This window comes from Cervus elaphus, chromosome 19 (assembly GCF_910594005.1).
Source record: "Cervus elaphus chromosome 19, mCerEla1.1, whole genome shotgun sequence".
Taxonomy (NCBI): Eukaryota; Metazoa; Chordata; class Mammalia; order Artiodactyla; family Cervidae; genus Cervus; species Cervus elaphus.
Window position 1 is genome coordinate 3,901,728 of NC_057833.1, and position 23,312 is coordinate 3,925,039.

The window sequence follows — 23,312 nt, forward strand, 5'->3', positions numbered from 1 at the left end:
TACCAGTTTGTATACAGGGACTCATAAATTATGTACTCTTTTGTGTCTGCCTTCTTTCTCTCAGAATACTTATTTCGGAACTCATGAATGTTATTGAATACGTTGATACTCATTACTTTTTATTGACAAGTTGTATTCCATTGTATGACTGTACTGCGGTTTTGTTTATTCACTTACCTGCTGATGAATGTTTGGGTTGTTTCTGGTGTGGGGCTATTAAATAAAGCTGACATAGACTTTTTTGTACCGTTGTGTACAAGTTGTTTTATGGATATACACCTTCATTTCTATTGGCAAAATATAAGTAGGAATGGGATGATTAGGTCATTTCACAAGTATGTAGTTAAATTTATAAGAAACCACCAAACTACTTTCCAGAATGGTTGCACAGTTTCACCGTCCTTCAGCAGCACGTCAGCACGCCAGCCCTTGTGCTTGCCTGCTAACACTTGGTATAGTCAGTGTTTTTCATTTTAATAGATACATAGCATGTGTATACATATACACACATAATACAGCAGTGTTTGTGATTTGAATTTTCGTTTTTATCTTGACTAATTACGTTGAACATCTTTCCAAGTGCTTATTTGCCATCTGTATATCTTCAGCAGTGAAGTGTTTATTCAGATATTTTACCTATTTTCTGTTGGGTGGTTTGTGTGTTCTTATTATTGTGTTTTGAACTCTTTGTATATTCTGGATAGAAATCCCGTGTGAGACATGCAATTTTCAGATATTTCCTCGCAGTCTGTGACTTGTTTTTTATCTTTAAACAGTATCTTTTGAGGACAGAAATCACTGATGTAGACAGAAGTCTACTGATGTAGTCAAATCTGTCAAAATTTTCTTTTGTGAATGTTGTTTTTCGCATTTGGTTCTGACCCCATGTATTTATTTTTATTCTTGTAAGCATAGCAATTTATATTTTTTAATGTTTTTTATATTTTATCTGATATTTCTATATATTTATAATATAGGTAATCTGTATTAGTTCTGTCCATTTTGCTACTGGAACCACTGAAAGTGCACTTTAATGCCTGTTATGTTTGAAAATGTTATTAGTTTGTAACTTATAGAAATTTCGACCCTACCATTTTTGATTTAGTGAAATCTTTGTAACCTAGAGTCTACCATTTATATTTTTGCAAACAAATAGTTACATGTTATTTATAATGTTTCTGTCAGAATAAAGTAAAGATAATTTAGGACAGTGGATAAAAATTCAAAGGATAATTTAAGGGCTAACTAATCACTAATAATAAAGATAGAGCTATAGTGTTAGACCCATGCTTCTCCCCAGCTCTGTCAGTACTGGCGATGTAACATTAAATTTTTTGCCTTTCTGACCCTCTATTTCCTCATATACAATACCCATTATAAAATTTGAAAATTTTATTAGTTTGTAACTTATAGAAATTTCAACCCTCCAATTGACAGATTTCAATACAACTTGTCAATACATCTAATCATAGATATTTTAGCTAATAAGCCTTGTGATTAGGGTTTAAATAAATTGATTTGTAGCAGCTATCTAGAAACTTAAAAGGCATTTATTATCTTAGTAGTAATTTTCTATTTGCATGTTTAATATCTGATTCCCTTTATATTTCTCTTTTGTTTTTAGATCACAAAATTTGTCCAGGATCGGCATAGAGCTAGGAGAAACCGACTTCGTAAAGATCAACTGAAGAAGCTCCCTGTACATAAATTCAAAAAGGGTAAGCGATTATTTTCTAAATAACCACCATTAGTTTATTTAATAATACATGGTGATCGTACTTTAATAATACTGCTGAGTCCTTGCCGTATGCCATGCCTAATTCTCAGTTAGTAATTAATGAGTGAGTGTAGAAGGTGGTCTTTTGCTATGGTTTATCCTGGTAAAGGCAGGAACACTCGGGGCAGGGGTGGGTACTGGTCTTCAGAGAATTTAAAAACGATGATAAAACTGGCCAAAAATGCTTTATTATCCCTGTGCGCCAGAAATTGAAAATGTCAGTGGATAAAGTATTTCTCTGCACCAGGCGGTCTGCTCCCACTGATCCTCCTCCTCCTGTCTCTCCTCCCTTCATCACTGTATTAACATTGTGTTAACTAAACACATATAGTGTTGGCTTAACTAAACACAGTAGGGTAGCTATTATGTATCAATATATTTTAAATGTATCATCTCATTTTAATTTTCATATTCCTATGAAATGGGTACCATAATGGTTATTGTATATGAGGAAATAGAGGGTCAGTTCAATTCAGTCCCTCAGTCGTGTCCGACTCTTTGCAACCCCATGAACCGCAGCACGCCAGGCCTCCCTGTCCGTCACTAACTCCCAGAGTTTACCCAAACTCATGTCCATTGAGTCGGTGATGCCATCTAGCCATCTCATCCTCTGTTGTCCCCTTCTCCTCCTGCCTTCAATCTTTCCCAACATCAGGGTCTTTTCAAATGAGTCAGCTCTTCACATCAGGTGGCCAAAATATTGGAGTTTCAGCTTCAACATCCGTCCTTCCAATGAACACCCAAGACTGATTTCCTTTAGGATGGACTGGTTGGATCTCCTTGCAGTCCAAGGGACTCTCAAGAGTCTTCTCCAACACCACAGTTCAAAAGCATCAATTCTTCGATGCTCAGCTTTCTTTATAATCCAACTCTCATATCCATACATGACCATTGGGAAAACCATAGCCTTGACTAGACGGACCTTTGTTGGCAAAGTAATGTCTCCGCTTTTCAATATGCTGTCTAGGTTGGTCATAACTTTCCTTCCAAGGAAAGGGAAAAAATTTCCAAGGAAAGAGGGTCAGAAAGGCAAAACATTTAATGTCACCTCGCCAGTACTGATAGAGCCGGGAGGGGTCTAACACTCTAGCTAAGGGAGTTTCTCTTGCTTAATCTTCGTGAGCTTTCAGTGTGGTACATGCTTATTAAATCTTTTTGGCCAGTAGTTCCCTAGAGTTTTCAATTTCTATGCCAGTAAAAATGTTCTGTTTTTTTAATTCAGTAGAGAAAATGCGTAGAGAGTGGAAAGGAGGAAAAGAGAAGGCATTAAAACTTAATTCTGTCAACTATACTTCAATTTAAAAAATTAGTTCTGCAAATTTTTTATTTTTCCAAGTAACAACTATTCAGAAAACCTACCAAATATAATAACCGTTACTTTATGAAAAATATAAAGTTTAACAACAGAAATACAGGAAAATTGTATGTTAAATAAATACCAACATTTATAAAAATGGAGTGCACTGTCGTCATACAGTGTAGATTAATTAAAAGTTATTCATAGGCCAATTTGAGGGCTGGCTTTAGGAATCACTTTTTAAGACTCCATACTTTCATTCCTCAACTGGAAGTATTGGTATAAAGGTGTATTTAAATCACGAGACTGCTGATATCACCAAGAGAATGAGTATAAATGGACAGAATGCCAGACATTTTGGGGCAGCCTAACCCTGAGTAAGGAAGAAGTGGAATCAGCAGTGGAGACCGAGAAGAAGTGACCAAGTATACAGGGGAAAATCAGAAAACAGTGGTCTACCAGAAACCAGGTGATCCCAGCCTCCAGAGAGCAAAGAGTGATTGATAACCTGTCAAGTGTTCCTGATAGATCGATGAGAACTGATTGATTACTGATTATCATCATGTGCAGTTTTGACAGAGTGATCAGTCCAAAAACCTGACTGTGGTGGGTTTGAAAATGGAAGGAGAGGAATAGTAACTATAGACAACTTTTTCAAGAAATTTAACTATAAAGGAGAGCAAAGAAATGATGTAGTAGCTGATAGGGGAAATTTCATTGAGAAATAATAGCATATTTGCTGAAGAAAATTGATGATGTAGGGGATAGATGGGAGAATTGCTATAATCTATGTCTTTGCGGAGGCAGGAAGGCATGGGATCTGGTGTGCAAATAGGTGGATGGACCTTCGATAGGTGCATGGAGAGCTAAGCTCAGGTAAAGTAGAATATGTGGGCACAAAATCCTGGCAGTGTTTCTGGTGGTCAAGATGTGGAAGGATTCTTTACTTCATGGCTCTCAGTGAAGTAGGAAACAGAATCATCAGCCAAAAGATAGGATGGGGAGGAGATGTTGGAGGTTTAAGGACAGAAAGGTTTAGTACATTATTCTAGGAGAGCAGATGGACAGATGGAAGAGGGAAATATGATTGCCTGGGAGCCTGAACCTCCCTTTCAGGTTCATAGTTATGAACCAGTCAGCATAACTGTGTTTTTCTGTAGCCATGTTCATCTGTATGGAGTGGTGTCCATCTTTCCTATACCTTCACATTTTTTTAGAAATGTGAAGTATAATGTGTATGCAGAAAAGGATATAAGACATTTTTCTGAAACTTTGCAGTTCAAGAAACAGAACCTTATTAGTATCGCAGAAACTACTGTGTCCCCGTCTAGACTAGGGCCCTCTCCTCCTCACTGGGAGTGATCACCGTGCTGGCTTGTGACAATCATGTCATTGCCTTTCTCCTAAGTTTTATCACCTGTGTATGGATTCCAGAACAGTATGATACAGTTTTTCTATTTTTGAATTGTATCCTTTGGTCCTTCCTCCTTAACATTTTTTGGATGCAGTTAACCCACTTTATTGCATGTGTGTGTAGTTCGTTCAGTGTTATTTCATTGTGTAAATACATCGTTTATCCATTTTACTGTTAATAGACAATTGGGTTTTTGTTTTGTTTTTTATTTTTTATTGAAGTACAGTTGATATACAACGTTCTGTTTCCCCAGTTTGGGGGAATCTTTACAGACCATACTTTTAAGAACATTCTTGTACATATATCCTGGTATATATGAGCATGGATTTCTTTATAGAGTACATACCTAGAAATAGATTAGCTGGCTCATAGGATATACATATCTTCTATTTTATTGGATAATACCAAATCTGTTTCAAAGGGATGATGTTAACAGTTTATATTCCCATCAATATATATAGGAGTTCCTCTCACCTCACATCTGAACCAATATTTTGTACTGACAGACTTTTAAATTTTAGCCAACCCTGGGTTTATAAAGATAGCTCATAGTGGTTTTAATTTACATTGCGCTCCTTGTCAGTGAGGTGAAGTGCCTGTTTTTATTTACTAGTTAGATTTTCACTTCCATGAAGCACCTTCCATGTCATTTTTCCTGTTGGGTTGTGCTCCCCTGCTTTTTACATGTAGGAGGAATTTTTCAGATATTCGCACAACACCCCCCCTCCTCCTGCAGAGTTGTGGGTGTGTGGGTGAATCAGCTCTTCACTGATTTTATGTGTCCTAACTGTTTTCCGGTTTCGTTGCTTATTTTTTTCACAGGACTAAAGTTCTTTTATGTTTTGCATGTTTTAAAAGAACTTCTTCCATACTCTTAAGATCATATGGATATTATATTATTTTCTGAAAGCTTTATAATTTTGCCTGTTATGTTTGGACATTTAGTCTATCTAAATTGATTCTGTAAAATTGGGGCCCAATTTGTTTCCAGTTTGATATTTTGTATAAGGATATACAGTTGTCCCAGAGCTATTAAACATACACTGTTTGTAGTGTCGGTCAACTGTGGCACAATCCAGTGTCCATGCGCGTGAGTTTGTTTCTGGACTTCTGTTAGTCTTATTCTTATCTCAGTTTCTATAGATTTATGGTAAGTCTTGATATTCTGATTGAGTTAGTCCTCCTGCCTTGCTCTTCAACAATTTTTTAGCTATTCTTGGCACTTTGCATTTCCATGTAAATTTAAAATCAGCCTGTCAAGGCCACCCTACCTCCAAATATATAAATATATGTGTATATTTATATATACAGTTATTGTATTTTTTGTAATAAAATATACATAAAAGTGACCGTTTCAGCCATTTTTAAGTGTAAAGTTCGGGGACATAAGCTGTATTCACATGTGCGGTCATCACCACCATCCATCTCCAGAACTTTTCCATCATCCCAAGTGGAAACTCTGCACCCAGTAAACAGTAACTCTCCATTTCCCCCCTAAGCAGCCCATGGCAGCTGCCATTCTGCTTTCTATCTCTGTGAATTTGGATATTCTAGTCATGTAGTGAAGTGAAAGTCGCTCAGTCATGTCCAGCTCTTTGCGACCCCATGGACTATCCAGTTCATGTACTTCCCCAGGCCAGAATACTGGAGTGGGTAGCCTTTCCCTTCTCCAGGGGATCTTCCCAACCCAGGGATCAAACCCAGGCCTCCCTCATTGCAGGTGGATTCTTCTCCAGCTGAACCACAAGGGAAACCCTCTAGTCTTTTAAGCAGAATAATAAGTAACTGGCTTGCTTGACTTGGCATAATGTCCTCAATATCCATGCTGTAGGTTCATCCACGTTGTAGTAATATGTCAGAATCTCTTTCCTTTTTAAGGCTGAGTAGTATTCATAATACTCTATGTATATACCACACACTATTTATCCATTCATGTGTTGATAGATACCTAGGTGCTATTGTGAATAATGCTGCTATAAACATAGAGGTTTATAAACATCTGTCAGTCTCTGCTTTCAGTTCTTTTGGGTATATATCCATGCTGGATTAAATGGGAATGCTCTGTTGAATTTTTTGAGGAGAGCTATACTATTTTCTATAGTAACAGCATCATTTTACATTCCCACCAGCACTGCACAAGGCTCCGTTTTTTACATCCTTGCTAAGGCTGTCGTTTCCTGGTTTTGTTTTTGATAGTAGTCATCCTGACGGATGTGACATGGTGTCTCACTGTAGTTTTGACTTGCCTTTCCCTGACGATTAGTGATGTTAAGTATGTTATCATGCGCTTACTGTTGTTTGTCTGTCTTCTTTGGAGAAATTTCTATTCAAGTTCTTGGTCCTACTGTATTCATCCTTAACCTTTTGGGAAATAATTTCAAACTTAGAAAAACGTTGCTTCAAAGTTTAAAAACTTTTGTCCTCTGTTAAGAGGACAAAACTTTGCATGATTTCTCCAAAAGCACCCATATACCGTTTATTCAGATTCACCTATTACTTACAATATTTGTTACCATAGGGTTGCCATAATAAAGTACCACAAACTAAGTATCTTAAAACGAGTGATTTATTTTCTTACAGTTCTGAAAGCTAGAATTCTGAAATCAAGGTGTTGGCAACGTTGTTTTTCTTCCTGATCTGAGGAAGGGTTCTTCCTGTCCCTCCCTTGTTTCTGGTGTTTGCTGGCAGCTCTTGGCTTTACTTCCACTGGGTATTGAATGGTATTAAGAAATTACTATTCATTTTGTTAGGTCTGATCATAGTATTGTGATTACATCTTTTAAAAGTCCTTATCTTTTAGAGATACATACTAAAGTATGTGTTGGTAAAATGATATATCTCAGAATTTGTTTTAAATACTTCAGGGAAAAAAAAGCAGAGGAAGGTAGATCTAGCAAGAAGAGCAGAAGCTGAAACTCAGTGATGGTACATGAGGTGGTATAATGGTATTTGTCGTGTCCAACTCTGCAACCCCATGGACTATAGCCTGCTAGGCTCCTCTGTCCATGGGGTTTTCCAGGCAAGAATATGGGAGTGAGGTTGCCATTTTTTTCTCCAGGGCATCTTCCCAACCCAGGGATCAAACCTGCATCTTTTGTATTGGCAGGCAGATTCTTTACCACTGCACCACCTAGGACGCCTGGTATAATGGTATACCATTATACTCTTGTGTATATTTGAAACTTTCCTAATTTAAAAAAAGTAGAGAAAGAAAGTAACTAGCTGTCACTAGATCTTATGTCCAAAAGGAAAAATCCAGTAGAAGTCAGTGAGGAATGTTCATCATTTTACCTCTTCTTGCTGCGGGAATCATTCCATTTTAGGAATTACAGACAGCTCTAAATGCCACTGAAATCACAAGTCATTTCCTTTCCTATAGCTGGTTCCTAGCCTTCCTTCTACCACAAATAAACTTTATAAGTTGGAGGGGTAGGGGCTCATAAGTAATGTATCCTTAAGTTGTTCTTATGAACCTCATAGCAGTGAGGAAGTTAGCAGTTAACTTTTAGAAATCAGCAGAATGTTAACAGTGGAAAGAATACAGGATATGGAACCAAAAGACCTGATTCTTAGTGATTAGCTCTGTGGCCTTGAGCACTTAACCTCCCTCTCTGGTAATACTTGCTGAAAGTAACTCACAAATACAAATTATTATAGACCCCAACTAAGCAAGTTTAGTATCATGCTAGCTGTAAAGTCTATACAGTTTCACAGGCCAGCTTAGATACTCAGGATGCCTTAACTTTGGAAGAAAAAGAAATCTGAAGTTGTTCTATAGCAGTGTCTCCCTTGTGTCCTTCTAGAGTATTTCTTACAGTTAGGCTCTTTTTTTTTTTTTTTTCCCAGTACTCTGTTACGGGAAATGTTTTCACAAATATATTGCCTCATTTGACTTATTATCCATCATCTGTAGTTTGACTTTTTATTTAAAGATGTTTTCCCCCAAATGGTATTATATTAGCAAATTTTCATAGGCTGATCATCCTCTAAGACTCATTTTAGTAATTTAACAAATGTTTATTCGTTTCATGGTGGCTATGCTCTGAAAGAAGCAATGAATTATTTTATAAAGTTACTTTGCAGTCTCTGCCCTCAAAAAAAAAAGAAAAAAAAAAGTGTGGGGCTCAGAAAGTCTCAACATTTTTCTGCTTCCCTAAAATTGACATATGCAACTCACTGCCACCAGTAACTTCTCTTCTACGCCATGGTTTTCAGTGCTGGGTGGTTGTAGGTGGGGTAGGCGTCTCTAGGCAGTGAGCGACTGCTATAGTCAGTTATCAGTACTTTGAGTCCTCTTCTTCTGTAAAGTGGGAATCTCCTTCGCTGCCGTTTATTCTTTGGTTCGCTGCTTGCTTAAAAAATAGCACACCTTTGATCCATGGGCTTTGTATCAGGTGATTACCTCTTGGCGCTTGCCTCTTCCTGGAGCTATTCCTGGTGACTTCCATCCTTTATCCCCCACCTTTCTCTTGAGCACTGGCCCCATATGCCCCGTTAACTAATAGACGTCTGTGCCTGGATATACAGTCTTCAAGTTCAGTATGTTCAGAACTGTTTTTCCTTTTGCATTTAGTCAGCATTTGTTGACCAGTCACTGTGCTTGGTGTTAGAGATAGCAGCTTACTGTCTGTAACTATATACAGTAAGAGAACCTCTATAGTTTATTCTGAGAATCTTTTTAAAAATTTTTTATTTATTTATGGCTGCTCTGAGTCTTCATTGCTGTGTTCAGGGTTTCTCTAGTTGCAGCGAGCAGGGGCTACTCTTTCTGTGGTGCATGGGCTTCTCATTGCAGTGACTTCTCTTGTTGCCACTCTACTTTCAGAGATCAGAGCAAACCTGTACTGTATGTCTTATATTACAATAAAGTGTGTGGTCCAGGAAGAGTAGATACTCTGTCTTTGCAGAGATATTATCGATACATTTTGACACTCTGTAGTCTAGATAAGCTCCACACATACTGTTCAGGCTATAATTAGTCTTTAGTAGTAGTTACATTATTTCAGGATAAAACACAGTCACAAAATACTAACCACTTCCTTAACATTTAGAATTAATTTACCAATTCGTACATTAAAAAAAAAAACTACCAGCTTGTATGCAGTTAATTTTCTCCCAGCCCCTGTCCTGTTCCTTTTATATGTTGTATCTTAATAATGTCAAATAAAACACTTAAAAGTTGTTGGATTTCTGTTAAATGAAAATAGCCATCACGTAAGATTACATGTGTTATCTTTGATTTACCCCTTCTCTATTATTACCTGTGTCTAGTCTCCAAATGCAATGAGTGAGTTGTTCTTCCAAAATGGTTATTGGATCTGATCATTTCTTTCTTTTTGGTCACTTTATCATGCAAGCCAACATCAGTTTATTGCTTGATTTTTGAGAGGACTAAACATTAGGTCAGTTTAACCATCTCTAGGCTGATCTGTACATCCCAGGCCCAGGTCCCTTCATCACCCTTATGAAGAATTTTTAAGATGCTGTTTCATACATCAATTATTCCTCTGCTTGAAAGCTTTCAGTTGGCCTCTACTGTCTAAGAGATGCCAAGATCAAGTCTTCCATCTCGGTGTTAAAAACTTTCAGAATTTGACTCCACCAAACTTATCCACCTTTACTTCCCAATGCTCTTTATTTCTAGCTTTGCATAACTTTGATCTTGCCCTGTTTCCATGTTTATTTCTTCTTTGCAGCCGTCTCAGCTGTTACCTTCCCAATCCTGTCTTTTCCTCCTCAGTTTTTTTCAATTCAGTTTACCTTTAAGACTTGGCCCTCGGCGCCTGTCGAAGCACTCTTCTCTAGTATCTCCTGGTACAACAGCTCCTCTTTCCGTGGATATCTTCTGTTTATCAGTAGACACAGTGTTGAGGATCGCCACTGTGCAAGCATAGTATTCCTTATGGACTTGGTTGCATATTGTCTTCTGTTGTCTTGAGAGTTGGCGAGAATATTCAGCATGGAAGTAGGAAGACAGGCCAGTTTAACTCCCGTCAGGATCTATACAAAATTTACCTACACTATTAGCTTTTTGTTCTTAGACCTATCTGATTAGGTCTTCTGATAAAAGTTTCAGGCAGAAATCAGGATTTCCTGGGAATAACTTATGTAGTTATTCGTACGTTCTTCCAGCAGATACTTACTGAGTGATTTTACTGTGTGCCAGGCACTGTTCTGGGTGGGAGTGAAACAGCAGTAAATAAAATGGAAAAAATAAAACCTCATGCCTTTGTGGAGCTTTGTGGGGGCAAAAAGACAAGTAAAGCAGTAAAGTCACACAGCAAGATGTGCAATGAAGAAAAACAAATGAGCGACACAGCATGGGACAGGATGCTATTTTAGATAAGACAGGGAAGACCTCTCTGAGAAGGCCAGTCTGCAAGAGATCCAAATGAAGGAAGAGAATAAACCGGGGCGGGGGTTGGGGGGCAGGAGGGAGGGGAGAACGTTGCAGGCAGAGAAGGAACAGCAAGTTCAGAGGCCTTGAGGTAACACTGTGTTTGATATAATCCAGGAACAGTAAAAAGAACATGTGACTAGACTATATACAGTGGCTTAGAGGGCGAGTGGTTAGAGATGAGATCAGAGAGATGCATGGGGAGCCAGGTCCCACCATAGTGAAGGACTTGTGATTTTATTGTGTTGTGGTAAAACCTGGGTGGGTTTCGAGCAGAAGAACGCCATGCTAAGATTACTGTGGAAAAGGAATCCTCACACTGGTGAACGGGGAACAGACTAGAGGTTAGCAGGGAAGCAGGTGTGCGGCAGGTCCAGGGGAGAGATGGATGCTTGTTAACCATCCCTCTTGACATGAACAAAAGCTCTGTGGCATATATTACTCTGCATGTAGGGTGAGGAAAAGACACAGTCTGTATCCTCATAAGTTAAGAATCTACAACCAGAGTTCAGTCCAAACAATGGTGGTAGGTATGTTTTCCTTGTTGAAGTATTTTAAAGGAAAGTGCTCTGAATTTACTCTTAAAAAACAAATCTCAAAAGGGAATATCCTCAATTCCTCGAATACTTTCTATAATGGCCACAAAGCAGTGAAATAATGAGGTTCCCAGTCAGGTAGAAGCTACTGTAATGGCTGTGGCCATTACATAGATCAGTGATCACTGTTTTCCTGAGTTACTTGAAAATGAACTGTTTTATTATTTTAGGCCCAAGGTCTGCACTGTAGTCTTGACACAGACTGAAGGGGATTGAGAGAGTTGGTCAGGTTGATTTATATCATGGCACTGTTGACCTTTATCATTTGCCTGTAGATGTGATTGCTATAGACAACCATACCTTCAGCCTATTAACTAACTTCTCACTGAAGAAGTCAGTGTCATTTATACCAAATGAGTTAGGCAGTATTAAATTGGATTGGGATGGACACTGCACCCAATTAAAATATTGATAATTTTCTATTTTAATCTTATAAGCATATAATACACCTATTATATAGCATAAAAGCAAACCATGCACCTTGCACAGTGGTCTCATTTAGTTCTCAGCAGCACAATTAGAAAAGTATTGTCATGACAATTTAATAGAAAAAGAAAATGAGACTCAGAAGTGTCAAGTAATTACCTGAGTGTGCATAGCTAGGTAAGGAGCAGGCTTTTGACTACAAACATTACGATTATAAATACTACCCAAGCCTGTCTTTCCTTTTCAATCACTACCACTTCAAAATGAAATAAACTGCCTTCTAGCTTTAATCCACCTCTTCTCCCATCTCTAGTCTTCCCCCAGCCCCTAGCTGTACTTACCCTCACCAACTCAATTCACTATGTCAAACAGACAGAACATTTTTAAGAAAAACCTAATTTCCTAATTGTTCAAGTCTACCAGCATACTCATTTTATCATATTCTCCATTAACAAAGTAGATTACCTATTTATATTTCTGCCTTTATAACCTGTCTTGTCTTTTGCTCACATTTCTTTTGGGATCTGTGTTTTCTTACCAAACTTGTACATACTTTTTAGGAGGAAATTTTATTTATGATTTTTCTATAGTCATTTTTACTACACTGAGAGTTGTAATAAAAACTAGCTCAATCCGGTCAGCAGGCAGAAGTCATCTGGAAGGAATTCTGCTTTAAGCAAAAATAGTGTGTCCTGTTGCTTCCTCCACTTTAAGCTTCAGGTATACCTGAGGCTGCTCAAATTTTTCATTTAATTCCTTGAGGAGAGTGAAAAAGTTGGCTTAAAGCTCAACATTCAGAAAACTAATATCATGGCATCTGGTCCCATCACTTCATGGCAAATAGATGGGGAAACAGTGGAAACAGTGGCTGACTTTATTTTTCTGGGCTCCAAAATCACTGCAGATGGTGATTGCAGCCATGAAATTAAAAGACGCTTACTCATTGGAAGGAAAGTTATGACCAGCCTAGATAGCATATTAAAAAGCAGAGACATTACTTTGTCAACAAAGGTCCATCTAGTCAAGGCTATGGTTTTTCCAGTGGTCATGTATGGATGTGAGAGTTGGACTATAAATAAAGCTGAACGCAGAGTAATTGACGCTTTTGAACTGTGGTGTTGGAGAAGACTCCTGAGAGTCCCTTGGACTGCAAGGAGAGCCAACCAGTCAATCTTAAAGGAAATCAGTCTCGAGTATTCATTGGAAGGACTGATGCTGAAGCTCCAATACTTTGGTCACCTGATTCGAAGAACTCACTCATTGAGAAAGATTACAGTGTTGGGAAAGATTGAAAGCAGGAGGAGAAGGGGATGACAGAAAATGAGAAGGTTGAATGGCATCACCCTCTCGATGGACATGAGTTTGAGCACGCTCTGAGAGTTGGTGATGGACAGGAAAGCCTGGCATGCTGCAGTCCATGGGGTTGCAAAGAGTCAGACACGACTGAGCGGCTGAAATGAACTGTTCATGTTTATGTTCGGGGAATCTAACATTTAGGAAATATTTGCCAACAAACAAAGAATTTGGCATTTGGAAGTATTTCATAGGCACCCACAGAATCAAACCCACAGAAATTAGCAGCTTGAGGCTGTGGCATAGGTAAAATGTCTATAAAGGTTGGTCAGCACTCTTACACATTTACGGTATTGTGGGGACAAGATCATCTTAAATCTTCCTGTCTTCGTGTTCTTCATCTTTGTCACTTGTTCAGAAATGTTTATGCTGAGTAACATTTAAATGTTTAAAATATTGATTTAGCTATTTCTAGCACATGTGAGGGCTTCCCTGGTGGCTCAGTTGGTGACGAGTCCACCTGCAATGCAGTAAACCCAGGTTCAGTTCCTGGGTGGGGAAGATCCCCTGGAGGGGACATGGCAACCCACTCCAGTACTCTTGCCTGGAAAATCCCGAGGACAGAGGAGCCTGGCGGGCTACAGTCCATGGAGTTGCCAAGAGTTGAACACGACTTAGCAACTACACCATCACCAGCACACACAAAATAATAACAGCCTTTTATTAGTTATTTTCTAGCTTTTGAAGCAGCCAACTTCCTTATAAATTTCATTGTTCACTGTTGTCCTCAAAAATACCTCTTCAATTGACATTGTGGTTTCCTGAGTTGCCTGCATCAATTGATGCATTTTCTAGAACCATAAAGACTGGTTACCACATACCATGTTTCATAGCAAATGAAAAATCCTCATGTTTTCCCTTAATAGTCTCTCAACTAAGCATTTAAGGCAGTCTCCATGGGAGCTGTCTCCCTACCCCACAGTAGGGAGGAAAGTGTGTGGAGGAGGAAAATCTCTGAGATGTAAAGGATGAAAAAGTGGGTTTTATATTTGAAGTTTTAAGTTACCAACATTTTTCCTTTATAGCTTAATCATTGAAATTTCTAATCATGTTTAGAAGGACGAAGATTTTATTTCAGAGATTGAAAAAATGCAGTGTGACATTTTATAGCAGATCACAAAACAATGGGGCAGTATTTTTTTAATTTTTTTTATATCTGTTTATGAAGACATCCTCATTTTTTATTACTCTGTTTAACTGCCTTTGAAGTGAAATCACTCAGTCGGTCTGACTCTGCAACCCATGGACTGTAGCCTGCCAGACTCCTCTGTCCATGGAATTCTCCAGCCAGGAATACTGGAGTGGGCAGCCTGTCCTTTCTCCAGGCGATCTTCCCAACCTGGGGACTGAACTGGGGTCTCCTGCGCTGCAGGTGGATTCTTCACCAGCTGAACTAACTGGGAAGCCCTACCTGTCTTTAATCCAACCTTAAAAGTAAATATTTGTTCCCTTGCTCGGGGTTTAAATATAATCAGGAACAATTCTTAAGGAAATCTGGCTTATGAAATATTTTATCCAGTTTGTCTTCTGTTCACATTTCTTAGGAACAGGTATGGTGGAGGGGAAAACAAAAGATAAGATTTATTTATTTAAATTTGCTAGAAAGAGCTGTCATTGTTTTCTTTACTGGCAAAGCAGGGAATGAGTGGCAAGGCATTTTCTTTATAAGAACAGTAATTTTTGCTTTGAAGCTCATGGATTCAATGCTATCTCTCCCCTGGACACATTATTTAAAATACATATTCTTTTCTCATGAAAATGGTATGTGTTCAGCCCTGAATGTTCATTCTCTTTCACTTTGAGGAAACCTATTCTAGTTGATTTAAGGTGGACTAGTAAAAAAAAAAAAAACGACAACAAAAAAAAAGGTGGACTAGTTTGTTATAAAATCGAACAGTTAAGGTTTGCATCAATTTTTATATATACTATGATTAGATTATTTCAAGTAAACTTATTTTTTGATTGAGGTATGTTTGATTTATAGTATTATATAATTGTCAGGTGTAAAGTATAGTGATTCTCATTTTTTAAAGGTTATACTCCATTTATAGTTATTTTAAAATACTGGCTATATCCTCTGTGCTATGCAGTATATTCTTGTAGCTTATTTATTTTATACCCAGTGGTTTGTACATCTTCATCCTCCACCCCTTTCACCCCTGCCCTTCCCTCTCCCCACTGATAACCATTAGTTTGTTCTGTATATCCATGACTCTGTTTCTTGTTATGTTTATGTTTATTTTTTAGATTCTGTGTACAAGTATATCACACAGTATGTCTTTCTCTTAGTTCACTGAGCAGAATATCCTCCAAGTCCATCCATGTTGTTGCAAATGGCAAAATTTCATTCTTTTTATAACTGAGTGGTAGGTCATTGTGTATGTGTGTGTGTATATACATATACACACTATGGAATATATACACACATAATGGAATATATATACTACATCGTCTTTACCCATTGATCTGTTGATGGACCAGTTGCTTCCTTATCTTGGCTATTGTAAATAATGCTGCTGTGAACATGGGGTGTGCTGCCTTTTCGAATTAATGTTGTTTTCTTTGGATGTATACCCAGGAGTGGAATACTGCTGGATCATATGGTAGGTCTGTTTTTAGTTTGTTGAGGAATCTCTATACTGTCTTCCACAGTGGCTGTACCAGCTTACATTCACACCAGCAGTGTGCAAGGGTTCCCTTTTCTCCCCATCCTTGCCAGTATTTTTGGTCTTCTTGATGATAGCCATTCTGAAAGCTGTGAAGTGATATCTTATTGTGATCATTTGAATTTCTCTGACTTCAGTGATGTTGATCACCTGTGTGAATTTCCCTGATGTTAAGTGATGTTGATCACCTGTATGTCTTTTTTGGAAAAATATCTGTTTAGGTCTTATGTTGTTTTGATGTGAGCTGTTTATGTATTTTGGATATCAACCCCTTGTCAGTCAAATCATTTCCAAGTATTTTCTCACATTCAGTAGTTGTCTTTTCATTTTGTCGACAACTAGTTCATTTTTAAGTTATCTTCAAAAATAGCGATTTCTCTTCCTATAACTAGTTTTGTGTCTAAATTTTTTGCCATAACATGGCTAAATGCAGGTGCCAACCTGACTTTTACATTACTTTGTTCAAGACTGACAGAAGGCCAGTGTGACTGAAGTGTGAATGAAAGGGGATAGTGATGTGAGAGGACCAATCTGTGTATCAGATCGTATTCAGCTATATGAAGGCCGTGACAAAGAGCTCAGATTCTATTCTAAGTGAGATGGGGGACTGTTTATGTTTTTAAAATATCACTTTGGCTGCTATGGAGAAAAACCATATAACAGGAAAAGAAGAGGCTCTTCTAGTAATGAAGGCTAATGGATTAGTGTAATTGAGGAATCAGAGAGACCAACTGAGGATGTTTTACAGAAAAAAGTGTATAGGACTTGGTGGTGTTGAATCTAAGCTTTAAGGGAAAGAGGCATCAAGGCCATGCCCAGGCCTGATGATCAGTGTATGCTGCTGCAGTGGCTGCCTTACGTGATGTGTGTTTTCTGTCCTGACAGGTCAGTGCCCTTGCTGTATCTGATGACCCAAGGTTTGGGGGAAAAACTAGGCAGAAACAGGTTTAGAGGGGAAAATCAAAGTTTTGTCCACTTATGTATTATAATGGTCCTAGATTGATGAGATTTTAACTGTCTTCTTGAAAATTTTCTGAAACATTTAAATAACAATAATATAACAATCCAGATAGAAGTGTTTCCATATGGTCACACGTAACAGACATGAACCTCACCCCTCCTGCAGCTTCTGAACACCTCTCCACCAGTGGATTAGCAGTCTTTGACAAAGCCTGGAGGGGTGTTTATATCAGGCTCTCTCGGCCTTCTCACTATTGGTATTTTCTATGGGAAAATTCTTTGAGGGGCTGTCTAGAGCATTATGGGCTTCCCCGGTGGCTCAGACAGTAAAAAATCTGCCTGCAGTGCAGGAGACCCAGGTTCAGTCCCTGGGTCGGGGAGATCCCCTGGAGCAGGAAATGGCAACCTAACTCCAGGACTCTTGCCTGGAGAATCCCATGGACAGAGGGGCTGGTGGGCTACAGTCCGTGGGGTCGCAGAGAGTCGGACACGACTGGGCGACTGACGCCCACTTTCACCACAGCTTTATAGGGTTTCATAGCCTCCCTGGTCCGCTAGATAACAGCAGTGCCAGCTCCCAGTGTGGACACCAAAGAGGTCTCCAGGGGTCACCGAGTATCCCGAGGGGCGGGGGAGCAGAATCGTCCCCTGGCTGAGAACCACTGGTTTATAGCAACAGAACTCTCTAGCATGGTGCTGACAATAACGAGACCAACATCTGTTAGCACTTGTTTCAGCCCCTTTACGCTACCAGAATCACTGGGCAAATTGGTTAATTTTTAAAATCTGCTAAGGTTGAAAAGTATTTCAAAAATATGTAAACGCCTTTATCTTTAACTTTAAAACTGGAAGTCATGTACACTCACAGCTCAAGGGCTACTGAATACTTAAATTACATAATTACCCCAAGTAGAGCCAACAGGTTCATTAACCATTGCCACTAGCTCTGCTACTAACAGAATCACGTGGGGATAGCAGAGAGCAGATTCCTAGCCTCGGCCTTCATAAGCCAGCATGCCTACCAGGTCACTTTTATCAGGTGGAGACTGGCTAAGTAGTACTATTTGTGCCAGACACTCTACTTGCATTCTCTTTTAATCCACAACAATCCAAAATCATAGTATATTAATCTTTTTGTTTTGCCTTTGAGAGTACTGAAACATAAAGATGGCATCTTGCACATGGTTGCGTACGTAATAAAAGAGTCAGGGTGTGCTTTACCCTTCCATCACACACACCATGGGGGTTACTTCTCTACAGAACACTAGGCCCCCTTCTGGTCCACGATCACAAATTACACCTTTGAATGTTGACCAGTTATCATCAAACTAAGTGCTGTACCTAGAAAATATGGGAGATCAATATAAATCTATCACTTGAAACACTTGAAAGCATCAATTCCGTATGTCTAGCCTAACCCCCCAGAGAAGGCAATGGCACCCCAGTCCATTACTCTTGCTTGGGAAATCCCATGGACAGAGGAGCCTGGTGGGCTGCAGTCCGTGGGGTCACGGAGAGTCAGACACGACTGAGCAACTTCACTTTCACTTTCACGCACTGGAGAAGGAAATGGCAACCCACTCCAGTGTTCTTGCCTGGAGAATCCCAGGGACGGGGGAGCCTGGTGGGCTGCCGTCTATGGGGTCACACAGGGTCGGACACGACTGAAGCGACTCAGCAGCAGCGGCCTAACCCCCTGATAAGCTCAGCTGGTAAAGAATCCGCCTTCAATGCAGGAAACCCTGGGTCGGGAAGATCTGCTGGAGAAGGGAAAGGCTACCCACTCCAGTACTCTGGCCTGGAGAATTCCATGGACTGTATAGTCCATGGGGTTGCAAAGAGTTGGACATGACTGAGCAACTTTCACTTGCAGGCTAACCCTAATACTACTTATACACATTTCTTATTGCTGTGGTGACAAATTTAAAGCCACAAACTTAGTGGCTTAAAACAACACAAATTTATTATTTTAGTTTTGAAGTCTGACAGGCCTCACTGAGCTAAAATCACACATTCTTTTCTGACGGCTCTAGGGGGAATCCATTTCTTTGCCTTTTCCAGCTTCTAGAGGCCACCATGTTCTTTGGCTTATGACCCTCCTTCCCTTCTGTCTTCAAAGCCAGTAATATTGTATCTCTGACATAGTCACGTCTCCCCCTTCTGACTCTGAGAAAGAAAAGCCTCCGCCTCTCACTTTTAGGGGCCCCTGTGTACGTTGGGCCCGCCTGGATAGTGCAGGATAACCTTTCTACCTCAGTAGAACGAGGCTGAGATCTGTGGTACGGCTCTGGACTGGTTCAGTCCTGTTCAGTTACATTAACTGAATCTGTCTTTAATGGGCATTTTCACAAAGTCGTAAGACTGAAAGTTTGTTTGAGAAATCAGCATGATTGAATTCCTTAATATATTGGAACTGTCCTCAAAGCCCAGGTAAATGGATCAACTGTGTAATTACAGATTCTTATAGATATGTTGGAGTCCTTTAGTATTTTAATAGTTTGAGATAGGTAAAATCAGTCTCACTAAATCTCAAACAGGAGGTTGTAATAGAACCCTGTATTTGTTACAGAATGTATTAGGTAAGTGATACTACAAAAACCACATTCAAGATACTGAACAAAAATTTTCATTAAAACTTTCTATTTAGGACTTCTCCTGAATGTGCGTAAATGACTACAGATGTTAAACGGATTCTTTCAATTGGAACTATTATTCTTTTCTGTATGTTAATGTTCTTCCCACCTATCTATCCAGACAATGGCTTTATCCTGACATGCTTCCTGATGTGGTTGCCCTGTGTGTGAGATAGGCAATGACTTTGTCTTTTTTAAAAATAAAGGTTGTAAATTCAACAGTAAGGAATTCAAAAGGGATCTTTTAATTAACTTTACTATTTCTATCATAGGAGATGAATATGATGTATGTGCCATTTGTTTGGATGAATATGAAGATGGAGACAAACTCAGAATCCTTCCCTGTTCCCATGGTATGAATAATTACATACTGCTTTGAATTTATACGTAATTTATACTTGGGTTCAGTATTAGAAAATAGTAGGAATACATGTAAATCCATGGCTGGTTCATGTCAATGTATGACAAAAACCACTACAATATTGTAAAGTAATTAGCCTCCAACTAATAAAAATAAATGGGGGGGGAAAAAAGTTAGTAGCACATCATAAGCCAGGCCCTGTACTAACCAGTGATCTCATTGGAGGAGGAGGATTTATAAAAATTCACAAGCTTTTGTCTCGCCCCTCTATGATGCATACGGATGAGAACATGAATAACCATGGCAGAGTATGTTCTCAACAACAGTGTACTATCTAAAAGATGTGTATTTTGCTTCAACAGCTTATCACTGCAAGTGTGTAGATCCTTGGCTAACTAAGACCAAAAAAACCTGTCCAGTCTGCAAGCAAAAAGTCGTTCCTTCTCAAGGCGATTCAGACTCTGACACGGATAGCAGTCAAGAAGAAAATGAAGTGTCGGAACACACCCCTTTACTCAGGCCTGTGGCTTCCGCCAGCACTCAGTCATTCGGGGCCTTGTCGGAGTCCCGCTCACATCAGAACATGACAGAGTCTTCAGACTACGAGGAGGACGACAACGAAGACCCCGAGAGCAGTGACGCAGAAAACGAAGTGAACGAACACAGTGTTGTGGTCCAGCTGCAGCCTAATGGCGACCGGGATTACAACCTGGCAAATACTGTCTGACCTCCAGAGGATGCTGGGTTATTTCCTTTTAAAATGTTTCTTTAGGCATATAGTTTGATTTTTTTTTTTTTTTGCTCCCTTCAGAGATTTCTGTAGAGATAATTTATTTTTTATTCTACAGGTTAATCAAGATTACTGAAACAGGTTTTTTTGATCTGGTATTTTATCTGCAGGAGTGTACTTCATTTCACTAATAATAGACTGGTGCTGTAACTCAAGCATCAAATCGACTCTTTTGGAATGAAATGTAGCCAAAACATTAAAAAAATCCCTCAGCATAGCTTGCAGTTAAGACCTAGACCACAGGACGCACACGTCCCACGTTTTCACACGCAGGGTCAGTGCTGCAGCCGCCGAGCGTGAGGCGACGCCCGTCTCCATGAAGCCACCCAGAGCTGCTGGGCTGGGATATGCTTGCTCTGGCGTTTGCCCAGATTGTCATCATTAGCGAGAGGCAACCGTCAGCACCACTGAGAAACTCAAAGCTGCTTCCTTTCTGTTGCCAAGCAGTCTCACCCTGACAGGAACAGTCAGCACTCAGGCAGTTTGCAAAAGGTTTCTTTCTGTTTTTAAGGTTTTCAATACTATAGTGTCACGTATGAACTTGATTTATCAGCTGAAGCAACGTCTCTGACTTTACTTACTGAATTTCAGTATCCTTAAGGATTCTGTGTGGTGATCAAAACATAAGCAAAATGCTGTATAAAAATACCAAACTTCAGTAATTGTTAATATTCAGATCATATACCTCTTAATAAGAGCATCCTATGCTTATTAGCCCTGCTAAACTATGTACAGAGGAAACTGTTCAAGCATTGGATTTGAAAACGTTGCTTACGTCTAACAGAACTAACGATGTATCTAAACAATGTATTATGAAAAGCTAAATTACACATTACTGTAACTATGTAGAAAATATAGGCTTATATATATAATCAAAATGCTAAGAACTTTTATATGGCCTTGTATGAAGGGAGTTTGAATGTTAATAAACACGTTTTCCACTTTCTTTGTGCTCCTGTAGCATTACCCACATTAAACCTGTCTATGTGCAGAGTGTTTTAAAGGTGTAATGATTAAGGTAATTTAGGTCAGATAAACACTCATTACCTTAGGATTTTACACAAAGTAACTGCTCACAAGCAATTAGGGAATCCCCCCAAAACTGCAGACCACACTGTTCCAACAACAGTGTACATCTTTACAGGAAACCGCCGTACGCCCCGAGCAGGTAAATGACTCGATTTATCTGTACTGACGTGGGAAGTTAACAGTGAACAGAAGAAGCATGTTAGAGAATAGTTAAGTGTACCAGTTAGCCTTCTGTTGTAAAAAAAATGTAATACATTTTTTAAAAATGTAACACTACTGAGGGAAATTTCACTTTTTGAACTGCTTTAAAAAAATTCTTATAAGCAACAACAAAAAATTAGTATTTCCACTTAGGAAAATAAAAAATTGAATTCTTCATTATTCTCCCACCCCCTCCCCACAGAACTCAAAACAAGAGCTGAGAAACAGAATTATCAGTTTCCTGTGGTAGTTAAAACAGTGCTATGGAATTTGGCACACCTGTTTGATCTAACTTTTCTGACCCTGTCTGCTCATCTGTATAATTCATTTATCCTGAGGCAGGGTGCGCGGTCCAAACACTGAGCTCACTGTCTAGCACATCAATGTAATAGTTTTTATAATTACTGAATAAGAAGAACATACCTAAAATATAATTTTTTAAAGGGAAAAAGTTAATCACTGTTAAGTGTATTAGATATTATATTCCCTCAGTCTTTAATCCACAATTCAAATCAAGGACTTGGTTCCTTCAAATTTAAGTTAGGAATTTTTCTGAGGCAAAAGTCATTTTCTTTTGAAACTCTATAAACTCTCAGTTGTTAAATATATATATACTTAACAGCACTATCTAGGATTGTTACTAGTTCTAATAGTCACTTGAAATCTTTCATAATTTCTCTATGGGTATAATTACACAGCTTTGTTTAAAAGGCAACTGAATAAAATTAAAATCCCATTTCCACTAAAAAAGTATCTAATTTAAAAATTTTCTGATTATAAAAAGTATAGTTACCTAGAAACTTACCCGAGAAAGATCTGTATTTTGCCTTCAGAAATACACATGTAAAATACATTATATACAATATATATTTATCCCATTATATTTAAAATTCATTGGTGAGCACGGTCTTATGTAATTCTTCAATGACTATTTTATCCTCTGAACATAGTCATTTATTCGACTCATAACCCTGAAAGTTAAATCTTATAGTTTTCCAAGTTTAGTTATTCTAAGTAACGCTGTGGGAGTGACATTCTGCTATACAAATTTATATAGCTCCATTTCTTTAGGTTAAATTCCTAGAAAAGTACAAAGCAAAGATACAAGATTTTCGTTAAGTGCTTTTCTAATGAAGTTATGGAAAGGGGGCCAGTTACTAGTTTCATTCATTACTTGAGTGATAAAGTTGCCGTCTCCGGTCTTCTCTGGCGGCTCCGGAGGTAAGTAATCCGCCTGCAGTGCAGGAGGCCTGGGCTGGGAAGACGCCCTGGAGGAGGGCACGGCAGCCCACCGCAGTCTTCCCGCTGGAGACTCCCCCACGGACAGAGGAGCCTTCAAAGAGCTGGCCACAGCTGCGGGATTAAGCAATGCAGCGCAACTCCTGTCCTCTCCCCTACCCACACCTCCCACA

The 23,312-nt window shown here is 39.0% G+C and overlaps 1 protein-coding gene across 2 annotated transcripts in view; it reads left to right on the plus strand.

Moving 5' to 3' along the window:
• RNF13 (ring finger protein 13) overlaps positions 1-21,616 on the plus strand; it is a 111,842-nt gene extending 90,226 nt beyond the window's left edge. For both annotated transcript variants that reach the window (XM_043873563.1, XM_043873564.1), the window contains 3 exons: positions 1,625-1,718; positions 19,792-19,872; positions 20,243-21,616. In XM_043873563.1, the coding sequence (XP_043729498.1) occupies positions 1,625-1,718; positions 19,792-19,872; positions 20,243-20,607 (540 nt within the window). In that variant the 3' untranslated portion in view covers positions 20,608-21,616. The remainder of the gene's footprint in view (positions 1-1,624; positions 1,719-19,791; positions 19,873-20,242) is intronic.
• Positions 21,617-23,312: the final 1,696 nt, after the last annotated feature.